This window comes from Pseudophryne corroboree, chromosome 7 (genome assembly GCF_028390025.1).
Source record: "Pseudophryne corroboree isolate aPseCor3 chromosome 7, aPseCor3.hap2, whole genome shotgun sequence".
NCBI lineage: Eukaryota > Metazoa > Chordata > Amphibia > Anura > Myobatrachidae > Pseudophryne > Pseudophryne corroboree.
In genome coordinates this window covers 170,943,229-170,961,918 of record NC_086450.1, presented here as the reverse complement: position 1 = coordinate 170,961,918, position 18,690 = coordinate 170,943,229, and the positions used below count along the sequence as shown (strand labels likewise).

The 18,690-nt window shown below is 45.7% G+C and overlaps 1 protein-coding gene across 1 annotated transcript in view; it reads right to left on the bottom strand.

Annotated features, from left to right (window-relative positions):
- Positions 1-18,690, bottom strand: part of LCT (lactase) — a 221,710-nt gene that overhangs the window by 194,613 nt on the left and 8,407 nt on the right. The window contains exon 3 of the mRNA XM_063933757.1: positions 13,984-14,064. Within this exon, the coding sequence (XP_063789827.1) occupies positions 13,984-14,064 (81 nt within the window). The remainder of the gene's footprint in view (positions 1-13,983; positions 14,065-18,690) is intronic.

Genomic DNA, 18,690 nt, shown 5'->3' with positions numbered 1-18,690 from the left:
ATTGTGGGGGAGACTGGGGAGCAGTTAGGTTATAGCAGGAGCCAGGAGTACATATTAAAATTAAACAGTGCACACTTTTTTTCTGCAGGAGTGCCACTGCCAGTGTGACTGACCAGTGACCTGACCACCAGTATATAGTATACTATATTGTATTGTGAATGTCTGCCTGTAAAAGTTAAACACACGTCGTGTGACTTGTGTGGTGTTTTTTTATTCTATAAAATAAAAAACTCATTCTGCTGACAGACAGTGTCCAGCAGGTCCGTCATTATATAATATATACCTGTCCGGCTGCAGTAGTGATATATATATATTTTTTATATCATTATTTATCATCCAGTCGCAGCAGACACAGTACGGTAGTTCACGGCTGTAGCTACCTCTGTGTCGGCACTCGGCAGTCCATCCATAATTGTATACCACCTACCCGTGGTTTTTTTTTTTCTTTCTTCTTTATACATACTACATCTCATTATCATCCAGTCTATATTAGCAGCAGACACAGTACAGTACGGTAGTCCACGGCTGTAGCTACCTCTGTGTCGGCACTCGGCAGTCCGTCCATAATTGTATACCACCTACCCGTGGTTTTTTTTTTCTTTCTTCTTTATACATACTACATCTCATTATCAACCAGTCTATATTAGCAGCAGACACAGTACGGTAGTCCACGGCTGTAGCTACCTCTGTGTCGGCACTCGGCAGTCCATCCATAATTGTATACCACCTACCCGTGGTTTTTTTTTCTTTCTTCTTTATACATACTACATCTCATTATCATCCAGTCTATATTAGCAGCAGACACAGTACAGTACGGTAGTCCACGGCTGTAGCTACCTCTGTGTCGGCACTCGGCAGTCCATCCATAATTGTATACCACCTACCCGTGGTTTTTTTTTCTTTCTTCTTTATACATACATACTACATCTCTTTATCAACCAGTCTATATTAGCAGCAGACACAGTACGGTAGTCCACGGCTGTAGCTACCTCTGTGTCGGCACTCGGCAGTCCATCCATAATTGTATACCACCTACCCGTGGTTTTTTTTTCTTTCTTCTTTATACATACATACTACATCTCTTTATCAACCAGTCTATATTAGCAGCAGACACAGTACGGTAGTCCACGGCTGTAGCTACCTCTGTGTCGGCACTCGGCAGTCCATCCATAATTGTATACCACCTACCCGTGTTTTTTTTTTTCTTTCTTCTTTATACATACTACATCTCATTATCATCCAGTCTATATTAGCAGCAGACACAGTACAGTACGGTAGTCCACGGCTGTAGCTACCTCTGTGTCGGCACTCGGCAGTCCATCCATAATTGTATACCACCTACCCGTGGTTTTTTTTTCTTTCTTCTTTATACATACATACTACATCTCTTTATCAACCAGTCTATATTAGCAGCAGACACAGTACGGTAGTCCACGGCTGTAGCTACCTCTGTGTCGGCACTCGGCAGTCCGTCCATAATTGTATACCACCTACCCGTGGTTTTTTTTTCTTTCTTCTTTATACATACATACTACATCTCTTTATCAACCAGTCTATATTAGCAGCAGACACAGTACGGTAGTCCACGGCTGTAGCTACCTCTGTGTCGGCACTCGGCAGTCCGTCCATAATTGTATACCACCTACCCGTGGTTTTTTTTTCTTTCTTCTTTATACATACATACTACATCTCATTATCATCCAGTCTATATTAGCAGCAGACACAGTACAGTACAATAGTCCACGGCTGTAGCTACCTCTGTGTCGGCACTCGGCAGTCCATCCATAATTGTATACTAGTATCCATCCATCTCCATTGTTTACCTGAGGTGCCTTTTAGTTGTGCCTATTAAAATATGGAGAACAAAAATGTTGAGGTTCCAAAATTAGGGAAAGATCAAGATCCACTTCCACCTCGTGCTGAAGCTGCTGCCACTAGTCATGGCCGAGACGATGAAATGCCAGCAACGTCGTCTGCCAAGGCCGATGCCCAATGGCATAGTACAGAGCATGTCAAATCCAAAACACCAAATATCAGTAAAAAAAGGACTCCAAAACCTAAAATAAAATTGTCGGAGGAGAAGCGTAAACTTGCCAATATGCCATTTACCACACGGAGTGGCAAGGAACGGCTGAGGCCCTGGCCTATGTTCATGGCTAGTGGTTCAGCTTCACATGAGGATGGAAGCACTCAGCCTCTCGCAAGAAAACTGAAAAGACTCAAGCTGGCAAAAGCACCGCAAAGAACTGTGCGTTCTTCGAAATCCCAAATCCACAAGGAGAGTCCAATTGCGCCTTCCACCATTTGCACGCCCCCTGCAAGTGCTGGAAGGAGCCCCCGCAGTCCAGTTCCTGATAGTCAGATTGAAGATGTCAGTGTTGAAGTACACCAGGATGAGGAGGATATGGGTGTTGCTGGCGCTGGGGAGGAAATTGACCAGGAGGATTCTGATGGTGAGGTGGTTTGTTTAAGTCAGGCACCCGGGGAGACACCTGTTGTCCGTGGGAGGAATATGGCCGTTGACATGCCTGGTGAAAATACCAAAAAAATCAGCTCTTCGGTGTGGAAGTATTTCAACAGAAATGCGGACAACATTTGTCAAGCCGTGTGTTCCCTTTGTCAAGCTGTAATAAGTAGGGGTAAGGACGTTAACCACCTCGGAACATCCTCCCTTATACGTCACCTGCAGCGCATTCATAATAAGTCAGTGACAAGTTCAAAAACTTTGGCCGACAGCGGAAGCAGTCCACTGACCAGTAAATCCCTTCCTCTTGTAACCAAGCTCACGCAAACCACCCCACCAACTCCCTCAGAGTCAATTTCCTCCTTCCCCAGGAATGCCAATAGTCCTGCAGGCCATGTCACTGGCAATTCTGACGAGTCCTCTCCTGCCTGGGATTCCTCCGATGCATCCTTGCGTGTAACGCCTACTGCTGCTGGCGCTGCTGTTGTTGCTGCTGGGAGTCGATGGTCATCCCAGAGGGGAAGTCGTAAGCCCACTTGTACTACTTCCAGTAAGCAATTGACTGTCCAACAGTCCTTTGCGAGGAAGATGAAATATCACAGCAGTCATCCTGCTGCAAAGCGGATAACTGAGGCCTTGACAACTATGTTGGTGTTAGACGTGCGTCCGGTATCCGCCGTTAGTTCACAGGGAACTAGACAATTTATTGAGGCAGTGTGCCCCCGTTACCAAATACCATCTAGGTTCCACTTCTCTAGGCAGGCGATACCGAGAATGTACACGGACGTCAGAAAAAGACTCACCAGTGTCCTAAAAAATGCAGTTGTACCCAATGTCCACTTAACCACGGACATGTGGACAAGTGGAGCAGGGCAGGGTCAGGACTATATGACTGTGACAGCCCACTGGGTAGATGTATGGACTCCCGCCGCAAGAACAGCAGCGGCGGCACCAGTAGCAGCATCTCGCAAACGCCAACTCTTTCCTAGGCAGGCTACGCTTTGTATCACCGCTTTCCAGAATACGCACACAGCTGAAAACCTCTAACGGCAACTGAGGAAGATCATCGCGGAATGGCTTACCCCAATTGGACTCTCCTGTGGATTTGTGGCATCGGACAACGCCAGCAATATTGTGTGTGCATTAAATATGGGCAAATTCCAGCACGTCCCATGTTTTGCACATACCTTGAATTTGGTGGTGCAGAATTTTTTAAAAAACGACAGGGGCGTGCAAGAGATGCTGTCGGTGGCCAGAAGAATTGCGGGACACTTTCGGCGTACAGGCACCACGTACAGAAGACTGGAGCACCACCAAAAACTACTGAACCTGCCCTGCCATCATCTGAAGCAAGAAGTGGTAACGAGGTGGAATTCAACCCTCTATATGCTTCAGAGGTTGGAGGAGCAGCAAAAGGCCATTCAAGCCTATACAATTGAGCACGATATAGGAGGTGGAATGCACCTGTCTCAAGTGCAGTGGAGAATGATTTCAACGTTGTGCAAGGTTCTGATGCCCTTTGAACTTGCCACACGTGAAGTCAGTTCAGACACTGCCAGCCTGAGTCAGGTCATTCCCCTCATCAGGCTTTTGCAGAAGAAGCTGGAGACATTGAAGGAGGAGCTAACACGGAGCGATTCCGCTAGGCATGTGGGACTTGTGGATGGAGCCCTTAATTCGCTTAACAAGGATTCACGGGTGGTCAATCTGTTGAAATCAGAGCACTACATTTTGGCCACCGTGCTCGATCCTAGATTTAAAACCTACCTTGGATCTCTCTTTCCGGCAGACACAAGTCTGCTGGGGTTGAAAGACCTGCTGGTGAGAAAATTGTCAAGTCAAGCGGAACGCGACCTGTCAACATCTCCTCCTTCACATTCTCCCGCAACTGGGGGTGCGAGGAAAAGGCTCAGAATTCCGAGCCCACCCGCTGGCGGTGATGCAGGGCAGTCTGGAGCGACTGCTGATGCTGACATCTGGTCCGGACTGAAGGACCTGACAACGATTACGGACATGTCGTCTACTGTCACTGCATATGATTCTCTCAACATTGAAAGAATGGTGGAGGATTATATGAGTGACCGCATCCAAGTAGGCACGTCACACAGTCCGTATTTATACTGGCAGGAAAAAGAGGCAATTTGGAGGCCCTTGCACAAACTGGCTTTATTCTACCTAAGTTGCCCTCCCACAAGTGTGTAATCCGAAAGAGTGTTTAGTGCCGCCGCTCACCTTGTCAGCAATCGGCGTACGAGGTTACATCCAGAAAATGTGGAGAAGATGATGTTCATTAAAATGAATTATAATCAATTCCTCCGCGGAGACATTGACCAGCAGCAATTGCCTCCACAAAGTACACAGGGAGCTGAGATGGTGGATTCCAGTGGGGACGAATTGATAATCTGTGAGGAGGGGGATGTACACGGTGATATATCGGAGGATGATGATGAGGTGGACATCTTGCCTCTGTAGAGCCAGTTTGTGCAAGGAGAGATTAATTGCTTCTTTTTTGGGGGGGGTCCAAACCAACCCGTCATATCAGTCACAGTCGTGTGGCAGACCCTGTCACTGAAATGATGGGTTGGTTAAAGTGTGCATGTCCTGTTTATACAACATAAGGGTGGGTGGGAGGGCCCAAGGACAATTCCATCTTGCACCTCTTTTTTCTTTTATTTTTCTTTGCGTCATGTGCTGTTTGGGGAGGGTTTTTTGGAAGGGCCATCCTGCGTGACACTGCAGTGCCACTCCTAGATGGGCCCGGTGTTTGTGTCGGCCACTAGGGTCGCTTATCTTACTCACACAGTCAGCTACCTCATTGCGCCTCTTTTTTTCTTTGCGTCATGTGCTGTTTGGGGAGGGTTTTTTGGAAGGGACATCCTGCGTGACACTGCAGTGCCACTCCTAGATGGGCCCGGTGTTTGTGTCGGCCACTAGGGTCGCTTATCTTACTCACACAGTCAGCTACCTCATTGCGCCTCTTTTTTTCTTTGCGTCATGTGCTGTTTGGGGAGGGTTTTTTGGAAGGGACATCCTGCGTGACACTGCAGTGCCACTCCTAGATGGGCCCGGTGTTTGTGTCGGCCACTAGGGTCGCTTATCTTACTCACACAGTCAGCTACCTCATTGCGCCTCTTTTTTTCTTTGCGTCATGTGCTGTTTGGGGAGGGTTTTTTGGAAGGGACATCCTGCGTGACACTGCAGTGCCACTCCTAGATGGGCCCGGTGTTTGTGTCGGCCACTAGGGTCGCTTATCTTACTCACACAGTCAGCTACCTCATTGCGCCTCTTTTTTTCTTTGCGTCATGTGCTGTTTGGGGAGGGTTTTTTGGAAGGGACATCCTGCGTGACACTGCAGTGCCACTCCTAGATGGGCCCGGTGTTTGTGTCGGCCACTAGGGTCGCTTATCTTACTCACACAGTCAGCTACCTCATTGCGCCTCTTTTTTTCTTTGCGTCATGTGCTGTTTGGGGAGGGTTTTTTGGAAGGGACATCCTGCGTGACACTGCAGTGCCACTCCTAGATGGGCCCGGTGTTTGTGTCGGCCACTAGGGTCGCTTATCTTACTCACACAGTCAGCTACCTCATTGCGCCTCTTTTTTTCTTTGCGTCATGTGCTGTTTGGGGAGGGTTTTTTGGAAGGGCCATCCTGCGTGACACTGCAGTGCCACTCCTAGATGGGCCCGGTGTTTGTGTCGGCCACTAGGGTCGCTTATCTTACTCACACAGTCAGCTACCTCATTGCGCCTCTTTTTTTCTTTGCGTCATGTGCTGTTTGGGGAGGGTTTTTTGGAAGGGACATCCTGCGTGACACTGCAGTGCCACTCCTAGATGGGCCCGGTGTTTGTGTCGGCCACTAGGGTCGCTTATCTTACTCACACAGTCAGCTACCTCATTGCGCCTCTTTTTTTCTTTGCGTCATGTGCTGTTTGGGGAGAGTTTTTTGGAAGGGACATCCTGCGTGACACTGCAGTGCCACTCCTAGATGGGCCCGGTGTTTGTGTCGGCCACTAGGGTCGCTTATCTTACTCACACAGTCAGCTACCTCATTGCGCCTCTTTTTTTCTTTGCGTCATGTGCTGTTTGGGGAGGGTTTTTTGGAAGGGACATCCTGCGTGACACTGCAGTGCCACTCCTAGATGGGCCCGGTGTTTGTGTTGGCCACTAGGGTCGCTTATCTTACTCACACAGTCAGCTACCTCATTGCGCCTCTTTTTTTCTTTGCGTCATGTGCTGTTTGGGGAGGGTTTTTTGGAAGGGCCATCCTGCGTGACACTGCAGTGCCACTCCTAGATGGGCCCGGTGTTTGTGTCGGCCACTAGGGTCGCTTATCTTACTCACACAGTCAGCTACCTCATTGCGCCTCTTTTTTTCTTTGCGTCATGTGCTGTTTGGGGAGGGTTTTTTGGAAGGGACATCCTGCGTGACACTGCAGTGCCACTCCTAGATGGGCCCGGTGTTTGTGTCGGCCACTAGGGTCACTTATCTTACTCACACAGCGACCTCGGTGCAAATTTTAGGACTAAAAATAATATTGTGAGGTGTGAGGTATTCAGAATAGACTGAAAATGAGTGTAAATTATGGTTTTTGAGGTTAATAATACTTTGGGATCAAAATGACCCCCAAATTCTATGATTTAAGCTGTTTTTTAGGGTTTTTTGAAAAAAACACCCGAATCCAAAACACACCCGAATCCGACAAAAAAAATTCGGTGAGGTTTTGCCAAAACGCGGTCGAACCCAAAACACGGCCGCGGAACCGAACCCAAAACCAAAACACAAAACCCGAAAAATTTCCGGCGCTCATCTCTACTTTTAATACCAAGACTTTACTACACATTGGGACTTCCTTTTTGTTTCTCTTTCATATGAACATTCTTCTGTGATGAGCCCACACACTGGTGAAAACAGATGAACCAGTCTTAGTAAGAAGTTGACGATATATATCTCCATTTACCGTTAAAGATTGGCGTAATCCGATACCACCTTTTTATTACAATATCTTGTACCCAGGGATCCATGCCGGAGGACACCCAGACGTGACTGAAATGTCTGAGTCTCGCTCCCACCTGCTCGATCTCTAGGCTGTGAGGTCCACCGTCATGCTGAGGATTTTGAGGAGACAGAGGCAGGCTTCTGCTCCTGGGAACCTGCAGGTGCAGGTCTTTTGGATTTTGCTCGACCACCTCTGAAGAAAGTGTTAGGAGGCTTGGACTTGTTAGCTTTTGCGGACCGAAAGGCTTGCATCGTGGACGTAGATAAAGGTTTCTTCATTGACCGAGTGGCTGAGGGAAGAAAGGTCGACTTACCAGCGGCTGCAGTGGAAATCCACGCATCCAATGCTTCCCCAAATAGAGCCTGACCTGTGAAAGGTAGGTTCTCCACACTTCTCCTGGATTCCGCGTCTGCCGACTATTGGCACAGCCAGAGTCCCTTGCATGCCGAGACAGCCATGGAAGACGTCCTTGCATTCAGATGACCCAGATCCTTCATGGCCTCCACCATGAAACCCGCAGAATCCTGTATGTTACGTAAAAACAATTCAACGTCACTTCTGTCCAGAGAATCTAATTCCTCTAGCAATGTGCCTGACCACTTAACTATGGCTTTAGAAATCCACGCACAGGCAATAGTGGGCCTTAACGCCATGCCTGATGCAGTGTATATGGATTTGAGCATAGTCTCAATCTTGCGGTCTGCCGGTTCTTTCAAAGCGGTAGAACCAGGGACAGGCAACACCACCTTTTTAGACAGTCTAGATACAGAAGCGTCCACTATAGGTGGGTTTTCACACTTTTTCCTATCTTCCTCAGGGAAAAGAAAGGCAACAAGAACCCTTTTTGAGATCTGGAATTTGTTCTCCGGGTTTTCCCAGGATTTTTCAAATAATGCGTTTAATTCCTTAGAGGCAGGGAAGGTCAGGGAGACTTTCTTATTGTCAGTAAAATAAGCCTCCTCCTGCTCAGGTGGTTTGTCAGTTATGTGTAACACATCCCTAATGGCCTCAATCATGAGCTGTACCCCTTTTGCAAGGGAAGCCTCACCCCCCCCTGCATATCTGTCTCACCGTCTGCCGTGTCAGAGTCGGTATCCGTGTCAACCTGCATAATCTGGGCAAGCGCACATTTCTTTTGGAATATACAAGGGGAATTTGAGGTAGTGGGAACAGAACCAGATAAAACCTCCACAGATTGTTTTAAAACCTGTGCTTCAGTCTCATAATGCGCAATCCTAGTAGAAATTTGGGATATCATTCCCTTAATAGAACCCACCTACTGGGGTTTGGATTCGGCAGGCTGAGACATAATATTACATTCCTGAGTACATGGAATGGATTCCTCTGGTGAAGAGTCCCTGGACATAGTAATGTGAGATTTACATACACACACACACATAGGAAAATGTCAGACACAGTTTCCCCCAAGTACTTTCAGAGAGAGACAGAGATAATGGAGCCAGCACACCCAGCGCCCCAGTAGACAGTTAGAAATAATTGTCTGGTGCAGACTGTGTACCCTTAATAGACTACGCAATGCACTCTCCACCCCCCCCACCCCCTCTCATCTATAACTCCCTGGTACCGCACAGGATGACTGGAGGTCTGTGGAGGGTCAGCGTTCACTGTCAGCATCGCTGTGTGATTTCTGCAGAGAAAATGGCACTGGAGAGCTGCTGGATCCGCTCTGAGGAGAAGCTCCAGCCCCGAAAATGGCATATCTTCCAGCACTTGAAATTCTTTATACTGGCCTGAGGTTAGTGTCAGAGACCCTGATAGAGGTAGCGACCAGTGTAAGGGTATTGCGCTGGCCCAGGGCACCCTCATAGTGCCGCACCTCAGTACCGCTGAGCCTCTGGAGCGCAGGTTCAGTACTGCGCTCCCACCCTATAGTCACCATTCACACCAGTTCCCCGCTTGTCAGGTTGCTGGTGACTAACTCATCACCACGGTCTTCTGGCTCTGCTAGGGGGTGGCGGCATGCTACGGGAGTTAGCGATCACCTCAGGGGTTAACGATCATCACTCTCAGGAGCTTGATGCCCTGTCAGCGGAGATAGTGGCCATTAACCTCAAAGGGTTGGACACTACTCTCCCCCTAAGTCCCACGAAGCAGGGAGGCTGTTACCAGCAGCCTCCCTGTGCCTAACTCTAATTAAAAAATAATAAAACAAGAAAAACTCCTATGTAGCTCCCATAACTGTGACCGGTTCCACCGGGCACATTTTATAAACTGAGTCTGGTAGGAGGGCCATTGAGGGAGGAGCCAGCCCAAACTATTAAACTCCTAAAGCGCCCATGGCTCCCAAGGGACCCGTCTATACCACATGGTACTAATGTGGACCCCAGCATCCTCTAGGACGTAAGAGAAATAAATATATTTTCTTATTAAATCCAATTTACATATATAAGCAGCAAAGACATAGGGTTTATCTCCGGTGCTGGTATATAGATCAAAACAAAAGGTGAAACAAGTAGGGATGACAACCAAATGTAATGTCATTATGACCTTGCGAACCCAAGTAAGATGTGAGTTCTAATACAGTATACTTCAATTTGTAATTGGGAAAGGAGATTCTTCTTCTACTTTCTCACTTATAATGAGCAGTAAATACAGCTCATACTAGGGTCTGCAAATAAAAGGTCAGATCGATGCCATTATACTTGGTTGTCATCTCTATTTGCTTCACTTTTGTTCGAGTTTACAGTATGTTCCAGCACTGGACATACTGTAACCCCTTTATCTTTGCACTATTAACCATAGGAACTCACTGGGAAGATCCATTTCTCCCAGTTTCCCAGACTTCAGGTTTAAGACCCCGCCAAATTTGCCTTGAGATAGTTACTCTAGTGCAGTGGTTCCCAACCTTGGTCCACACTTACCCCCCAACAGTTCATATTTCCCAGGTCACTTAGCAGTTGAACAGGTGTATTCATTACTCACTGACACATTTTAAAAGACGCACAGGTGGAGCTAATTATTTCACTTTCAATCCTGTGTGGAGAACTGGAAAATATGAGCTGTTGGGGGTACTAGAGGACAGCGGTTGGGAACCACTGCTCTAGTGGCAGAGATAAAAACATTTCTGTAGCATACTAGCAGAAATATAGCCATTATCTTAATTTGGTTGTAAAATAGTGAGATGGAAATACTTCATTACAGTTCACTTTTTACCGGAGATGAGCAGTTTAGATTTGACTTGCGTATGGGATAGGGTTAATATATTTAAAAAATAAAACTCTGGGACACACTTGGGGGGGTCATTGTCAATTCTGAGGGCGTGGTCAAAAACCAGGGCATGGTCACGCCCCCTTCCCTCCATTTAAAAAAAAATACTATTTAAATATATTTAAAAAACAAAAATACTACCCACATGGACAGTCCCACTGCACAGCAACCCGTGCATGTGACTGTGTGCCCTCTTCTTACCAAGTGTTGTTGCGCTGCTGTAATCTCACACTCATCTACTCCTCCTGTGGTGGGGTAGACTGGCTGCCTATTACCTGTTTCTGCACCGGGGTACACTGGTATTCAACAGGGAATAACATCGGGGTGTAGAGTTGGATCTTGATCCGAGGCACCAACAGGCTAAAGCTTTGATTGTTCCCAGGATGACTTGCACCGCCTCCTCTATATTCCTGCCTCCAGGCACTGGAGCTCGGTTTGTAAGTTGGTGCCTGCAGTGCAGGCAGCTAACACGGAGGGCTGCGCTAGGCAGCCCTGAAAAGAGCTTTTAAGAAGAAGACTTCAAGGGCCGCAGTACAGGCAGTTAAAAAGGCTAAATACCAGTCTGACATGCTTTTTGGTTTAAATGAGAAGTGTTATGTTTGGAGAAAGAAGGACACTGCATTCCATCATAAAATGGTTTGGGCCTGTATTGCTGCATCTGGCCCAGGATGACTTGCCATCATTGATGGCACAGTGAATTCTGAATTATACCAGAATATTCTGAAGAAAATGTCAGGACATCTGTCCTTGAGATGCATCTCAAGAGAATTTGGGTCATGTAGCAAGACAACGACCCAAAGCATGCAAGCCATTCGACCAAATAATCGTTTAAGAAAGATCAATTTTAAGTTTTGGAATGGCCAAGTCAAAGTCCTGACCTTAATCCAATTGAAATGTTGTGAAAGGGCTTGAAGCGAGCAGTTCATGGGAGGAAACCCACCAACATAACAGAGTTGAAGCTGTTTTGTATGGAGGGATGGGGTAAAATTCCTGCAAGCTGATGTTCAGGCGTAATCAACAATTACTGGAAATATTTCCATGCAGTTATTGCTGCACAAGGGTGTCATACCATATACTGAAAGCAAAGGGTCACATACTTTTGCCACTCACAGATATGTGATATTGGATAATATCTGAGGTAGTTTTAGGACAAATTTCAGCAGAAATATAGAAAATTCTGAATGGTTCACAAACTTTCCAGCACCACTGTACGTACTGTATGCTGCTATTGAGAATGGTCTATTGTGTCTACTGTTTTTCAGGATATATGTACGTGTTTATTTTTTTTATATTGTATTTGAATAGAAATGTATTATTTTAATACAGAAAGTGAGCAACAGCGCCTTTTATTATTATTGTGTAATGCTCTCTGTATAGTATGGTGGTCACAAGGATGCATTCTGTATTGTATGGTGGTCACAGGGATGCAATCTGTATTTTTCACTAGGATGCTCTAAGTGTTGGATACATGTAGCGGAAACAATATGATTTCGTTTTTCCTTTTACACTAATAGAGGTAATGTAATTAACCTCACCTACTTATGTATGGGGTCACCACCTACAGATGATTTGATACATAAGGACACAATATCCTTTTTTCCCACTTTATAATCCCAATCTGGACTTGGATTCAAAACATTACAGAACTGAGATTTATGGTAAATGTAAGTTTTGTCTAGTTTTAAGATACAGTATGACCTTGACGGGAAGAATAAGTTCAAACACCCATATCTGCCTTTTATTAAAATAGTCAGTGGAAAACTGATTAAGGCATTTCACCCCCATCCTTCATGCATAAATATTAAATTATTATAGTTTAGTCCAAGGTTGTACTGAAATTAAAAAGTAACCCTGTTATAAAACACACTTGCATTTGTTTCACTACTTTATTTTAGTAAAAGCAGAGCCTTAACTGATGTGTAGATCTTATTGGTAAAGTAGATGGAGTTTTGAAATGGTTTATATTAAGTACTAGCTGAGTACCCGTGCTTCGCTACGGAATTTCAAGTATTTCCGTGCGTATAACTTTCATTTTTAAGGACTTCCTGGTAAACTAAAACCACCCAATTCCCCAGCAAGGCAGCAGCCAGCAGCACCCGGAGGGAGCAGCCCAGAGACGGAGGGGATGCCTGCTGCTGGGAACCTCTCGGGATCACCCCCTCCCCAAGCCGGACACAGCAGCCAGCACCAGGTACATCGGTGGGGAGACATCTGCGTAACCCAGGAGCGGTGCCGCTGTGCCCCCCCCCCCCCCCGTGTCAGTGGCCTGTACAATGATAGCAATAGTTATAGTGGCGGTTGTGCCGGGGCGTGGTCACAGCGAGTAGCGACCCTGATGCGATTTATCATCGCTGCCGCTGTGTAGCCGGGGACGGAGCCACATTGCGTTGCTGCAGATCAGTTGGCAGAAAGCGAGTAGCGGAGCGGAGGGAGTTAAACATGGAGAGCCTGGACCGGGTGGATCTGTGTGAGAGTCTGCTGATGTGGGTAAGTGTGAAAGCAGCAGTAGCAGGGCTGCCCCATCCCCCCACCCCCATGCCCTGCATACACTGCCGACTGCTGTCATTGTTTCATCACCCGAGCCAGGTGCAGTCTATGCGGGAGCTGTTTCCCCAGGGGTCACTATGTAATGGGCCTCTGGGCTATATACTTGTCAGTTTGATGCTTATAGCGCCAGCATAATTTGACACTAATGTCGGTCATTTTGGACATTTTATTTTTCACCCCTTCTCCCCACCCATGCTGATGGGGGCTGAACTTGGACTTAAACGGCATCGTGAGAGTCAATATTCATCTCCGCGACCCCGAAAACTATGGATTTTTACATGTCACCACCTTCCCACCCCCACCCCTACGGGTGCTAGGGGTGTCTTACCCCCACAGTACTTTTTTTCCAGATTGTATGTCATATGTGTACGAAGTTTGGTGTAAATTGCTCAAGGCATTCCAGAGTTATGCCGAAAACTATAGAGTTATACATGTCACCCCCTTCCCACCCCCACCCCAAGGGGTGCTAGGGGTGTCTTACCACCGCAGTATGTTTTTTTTCCAGAATGTAAATCAATATGTGTACCAAGGTTGGTGTAAATTGCTTCAGGCATTCCAGAGTTATGCTGGAACATACACACATAGATACATCCCTTTATATATATATATATATATATATATATATACTGTATCTGGGTCTCTGATGTTAATCAAGGCTATTATAATGCAGCTTTATAGTGTTTTCTTAAAACAGAGAATCAGGTGAAGTAAGCTCTCTATATTATATTCACTTATATTTTTATTTCATACCTGATTTTTACTCAGTTTCTGCAGCTGATCAGCGTTCTGACAGTTATATTCTATATTCAGTGCAAGGAAGTCAACAGATTCCTGTAACAAAACCAAGGAAAACAAAGAAAACAATGAAAAAAGGATGAACTTCTCATACACAACAATGACCTAAAAGTAGTTTTTCTTAAAGGTGTAAACCATGGGTCCGATTCTTAGTTGGATGGCTCTTTATGCACGGATGCAAATAACGAGTTTTAGCATACATCGCTTATGCAGCTGCGAATTTCTGCACTCCAGAATTGTTTGGGTGGACGGAACTTTGTTGGATCTGTCTTACCATCAAATGAGCTTTTCATGATGGGTACTGGGCAGGACAGTGAGATTGCAAGGAGTCTTGTGGGAGTGTAGTGGTCTTGTAGCTAGAGGCACATGCTATTCTGATCCGATCGGATTCCTCTTTGCAACCCCGGACCTCCTTCCCATAGGAAGGAGTGGGGCTGCAGGAACAAACGCCATCTGAAAATGGCAATAGTTTTCATTGTGAAGCTCAAAAGATTTAGTATCTTCGTAGCTGCATTCATTTAGTTCACCATACTAATGTATAGGGACAGCGGAACAGATCGGGGCTGAGAGGTAAGCAGGAGATATCTTTAAAATTAATGACCCTTATACTTAATTTCTACAAAAGTAGGTGAAAAAAATTTCATTTTCACCTATTTTTGCAGAAATGAAGGGATGATGAATAGACCCCATATTGGGAACCATTGCAATATTTCAGTAAGGGCTTGGTGATGACACAAAAGAGTCTTGGGAACCTACACTGCTCTTAAAAGAGTAGAACTGTGTCCTCCGAGGGAGTAATGACCAGCATAGCTGGGTCTTCCTTCGACTCCAGGTCCTGTATCAGCTGCCACCAGGGTTGGTCTGGCACACAGGGGAAACACCCGGTGGGCCCCATTGCCTGTGGCCCCTCTTCCTCCTCTAGGGATCAGCTTTCAGACTCTATCTTAGTGCACTTGAATTATGCATTTTACATACTGTGCATTCGTAAAGTATTCACAGAGCTCCTCTTTTCCCACATTTTGTCATGTTACAGTCTTATTCCTAAATGGAATAAATTCATTTTCCCTCAAAATTCTACACACAATACCCTATAATGACAACGTGAAAACAGTTTTGTTTTTAGATTTTTGCAAATTTATAAAAAATAACAAACTAAGAAATCACATGTACATAGGCATTCACAGCCTTTGCTCAATACTTTGTTGATGCACATTTGGCAGAAATTACACCCTCAAGTCTTTTTGAATATGATGCCACAAGCTTGGCACACCTGTCTTTGGGCAGTTTCGCTCATTCATCTTTGCAGCACCTCTCAAGCTCCATCAGGTTGGATGGGAAGCGTCGGTGCACAGCCATTTTCAGATCTCTCCAGAGATGTTCAATCGGATTCAAGTCTGGGCTCTGGCTGGGCCACTCAAGGAAATTCACAGAGTTGTCCTGAAGCCACTCCTTTGATATCTTGGCTGTGTGCTTAGGGTCGTTGTCCTGCTGAAAGATGAACCCGTACCCACCCCGTCTGAGGTCAAGAGCGTTCTGGAGCAGGTTTTCATCCAGGATGTCTCTGTACATTGCTGTACTCATCTTCCCCTCTATCCTGACTAGTCTCCCAGTTCCTGCCACCGAAAAACATCCCCACAGCATTATGCTGCCACCACCATGCTTCACTGTAGGGATGGTATTGGCCTGCTGATGAGCGGTGCCTGGTTTCCTCCAAACTTGACGCCTGGCATTCATGCCAAAGAGTCCAATCTTTGTTTCTCATAGTCTGAGAGTCCTTCAGGTGCATTTTTGCAAACTCCAGACGGGCTGCCATGTGCTTTTACTAAGGAGTGGTCAGGGCCGGCAACAGAAATCTTGGGGCCCCATACAGTGATATCTATTAGGCCCCTTCAGATTCTAAAAGTGCAACAGAATTTGCAGACCTATATAAGGAACTGTTAATAAAAATATACTTATTTATAAAAATATATCAATGTGTATATCTCTCCCTCCTCACCCACACACACCACACTTCTATGTCTCCCTCTCTCCTTTCTCCCACATACCCCACAGTCTGTTTCTCCACAATGACTCCCCCACATCATCCCAAAGCCCTGTATCCCCTCACCAAGCCACCCTTACCCTGGAAACAGACTCACCTGCGCTGCACTCCTCAGAATCCAGACCCAAACGCCGCACAGCAGGTACCATGTGGCCTTCACACACCACCAGAAGAGGCCGGCACAGGGCACAGAAATCCTGGCCAGTGGAGCTTCTGCCATGTCCTGTATCTGCCTGCAACAGAGCTGGATCCAGAAGAGCGAGCACACACTCACGTCGCACAGTCGCTGTGTGTGAGAGGATCCTATCACTCTGAGACTGTGCCCACACCGCCTAAAACCCGCTTCCCTATTTGGACAAGATAGCTCACATCCTTGCTGGGCACTAAGTGGCATATCCTTGGGGCCCAGTACAGGTGTCCGCTTTGACTCCTCCTTGTCGCCGGCCCTGGGACTGGCTTCCGTCTGGCCACTCTACCATACAGGCCTGATTGGTGGATTGCTGTAGAAATGGTTGTCCTTCTGGAAGGTTCTCCTCTCTCCACAGAGGAATGCTGTAGCTCTGACAGAATGACCATCGGGTTTTTGGTCACCTCCCTGACTAGGACCCTTCTCCCCTGATTGCTCAGTATAGATGGCCAGCCAGCTCTTGGAAGAGTCCAGGTGGTTACGAACTTCTTCCATTTTCGGATGATAGAGGCCACTGTGCTCACTGGGACCTGCAAAGCAGCATATATTTTTCTGTACCCTTCCCCAGATTTGTGCCTCGAGACAATCCTGGCTCGGAGGTCTACAGACTTTTCTTTTGAGTTAATGCTTGATTTGTGCTCATACATGCACAGTCAAGTGTGGGACCTTATATAGACAGGTGTGTGTGCCTTTCCAAATCATGTCCAGTCAACTGAATTTACCACAGGTGGACTCCAATTAGGCTGTAGGAACGTCTCAAGGATGATTAGTAGAAACAGGATGCACCTGAGCTCAATTTTGAGCTCCATAGAAAAGTCTGTGAATACTTATGTACATGTGATTTCTTATTGCATTTCTCATTTGCAAAAATAAAAAAATATATTTTTTCACGCTATCATTATGGGGTGTTGTGTTTAGAATTTTGAGGGGAAAATGAATTTATTACATTGTGGAATAAGGCTGTAACATAACAAAATGTGGAAAAAGTGAAGCGCTGTGAATACTTTTTGGATGCACTGTATGTTACATTAAACTTCACAATAATTTGGTTTATTATATATTTACCAAGGGGCACAGAACATGTACTCTCTAATGGTTACCCAAACCTCTGTGGTTGCTGGCCATGCCCCCACTGGAGCATGGCCACACCTTTAAGCATGGGTCCCTACAACGGCATTCACCCGGTATTCCCTCCATGCCCCAGTCCGACACTGGCTGCCACTTCTACATCGGTGGGAATTCCTTCACTATTTCAGTAGGTTAAAGAGACTGACTGCCTAAAACAAAACTCTATGTGAGTTTCAGTAGGAGGTGAGGCGTACAGCCCCTTTGAAGAACCTTTATTCCAAGCCTGCAAGAGAATGTAAATATAGCTGACTAAAATATTATTTCTTTTATAACATAGGGCAGATATGTCCTGGCAGAATGCCTTGCTGATACTGTACAAACAAGTCCCGTATATTTTTTTTAAGGCATGGATTTAGTTTTATTTTTCTGCTTAAGGAAAGTTCCTCATTTACTTTGCCCTTGAGCTATTCCTGCCTTTGGGTCTCACCTGGTGATATCTCTATCTGTATTTTTTACAGCACAGATTATAAACTTTTAGACTAAGTGCAATAAGACTTGAGGATCATTTGTGCCTGGACTTACTGCAAGAGTAATGTAATAAAATATTCCCTGGTTGGTACAAAGCAGATAATTATATTTATAATTTGCGAAAGTTATTATCACATTTTATGATTGTATCCTTTTAAATATACCGCAATGTGAAATGATGTCATTTGTTAATTCTTCCCAAGGTTGTGAAATGGTTCTCAGAATAAATTGGACCTGGTTCCACAGTAAAGCTCACCATATTTATGGTAGCATCAAATATATACTGTATATGCCCGTGGTTCCCAAACTGGGTGCCATGGCAGCCTGGGGTGACTTGGGGCACTCGGTGGTCCAGGATTAATTCATATTATTTATGGTCAATGTAATAGGCAAAACCAGTGCTTGTGGCAAGGCACAAAGTTAGTTACTAATATAATAGTACATTTTTTATTTAATATAAATATAATGCTGTAAGAAACATTTAGTAAAATTGTTGCTATAAATCAAGGAATGTGGTTCATAGGGTCGACCACACTTACTGTAGGTCGACAGTCATTAGGTCAACCACTATTGGTCGACAGTGATTAAGTCGACACCTGAAATAAGTCAACACAGTCATTAGGTCGACATGAGCAAGGTTGACATGACAAAAAGACGACATGAGTTTTTTAAACTTTTTTTGGTGTTGTTTTCTTTGTAAAGCACCATGTCCCTTCGCGTGGCTCGTAGCTTCGGGCAAGGTTACTGTTCCCAATCGTAGTCCACGTTGATCGTAAAGTATGAAAAAGTTTAAAAAATGGAAAAAATTGTGGAAAAACTCATGTCGACCTAGAAACCA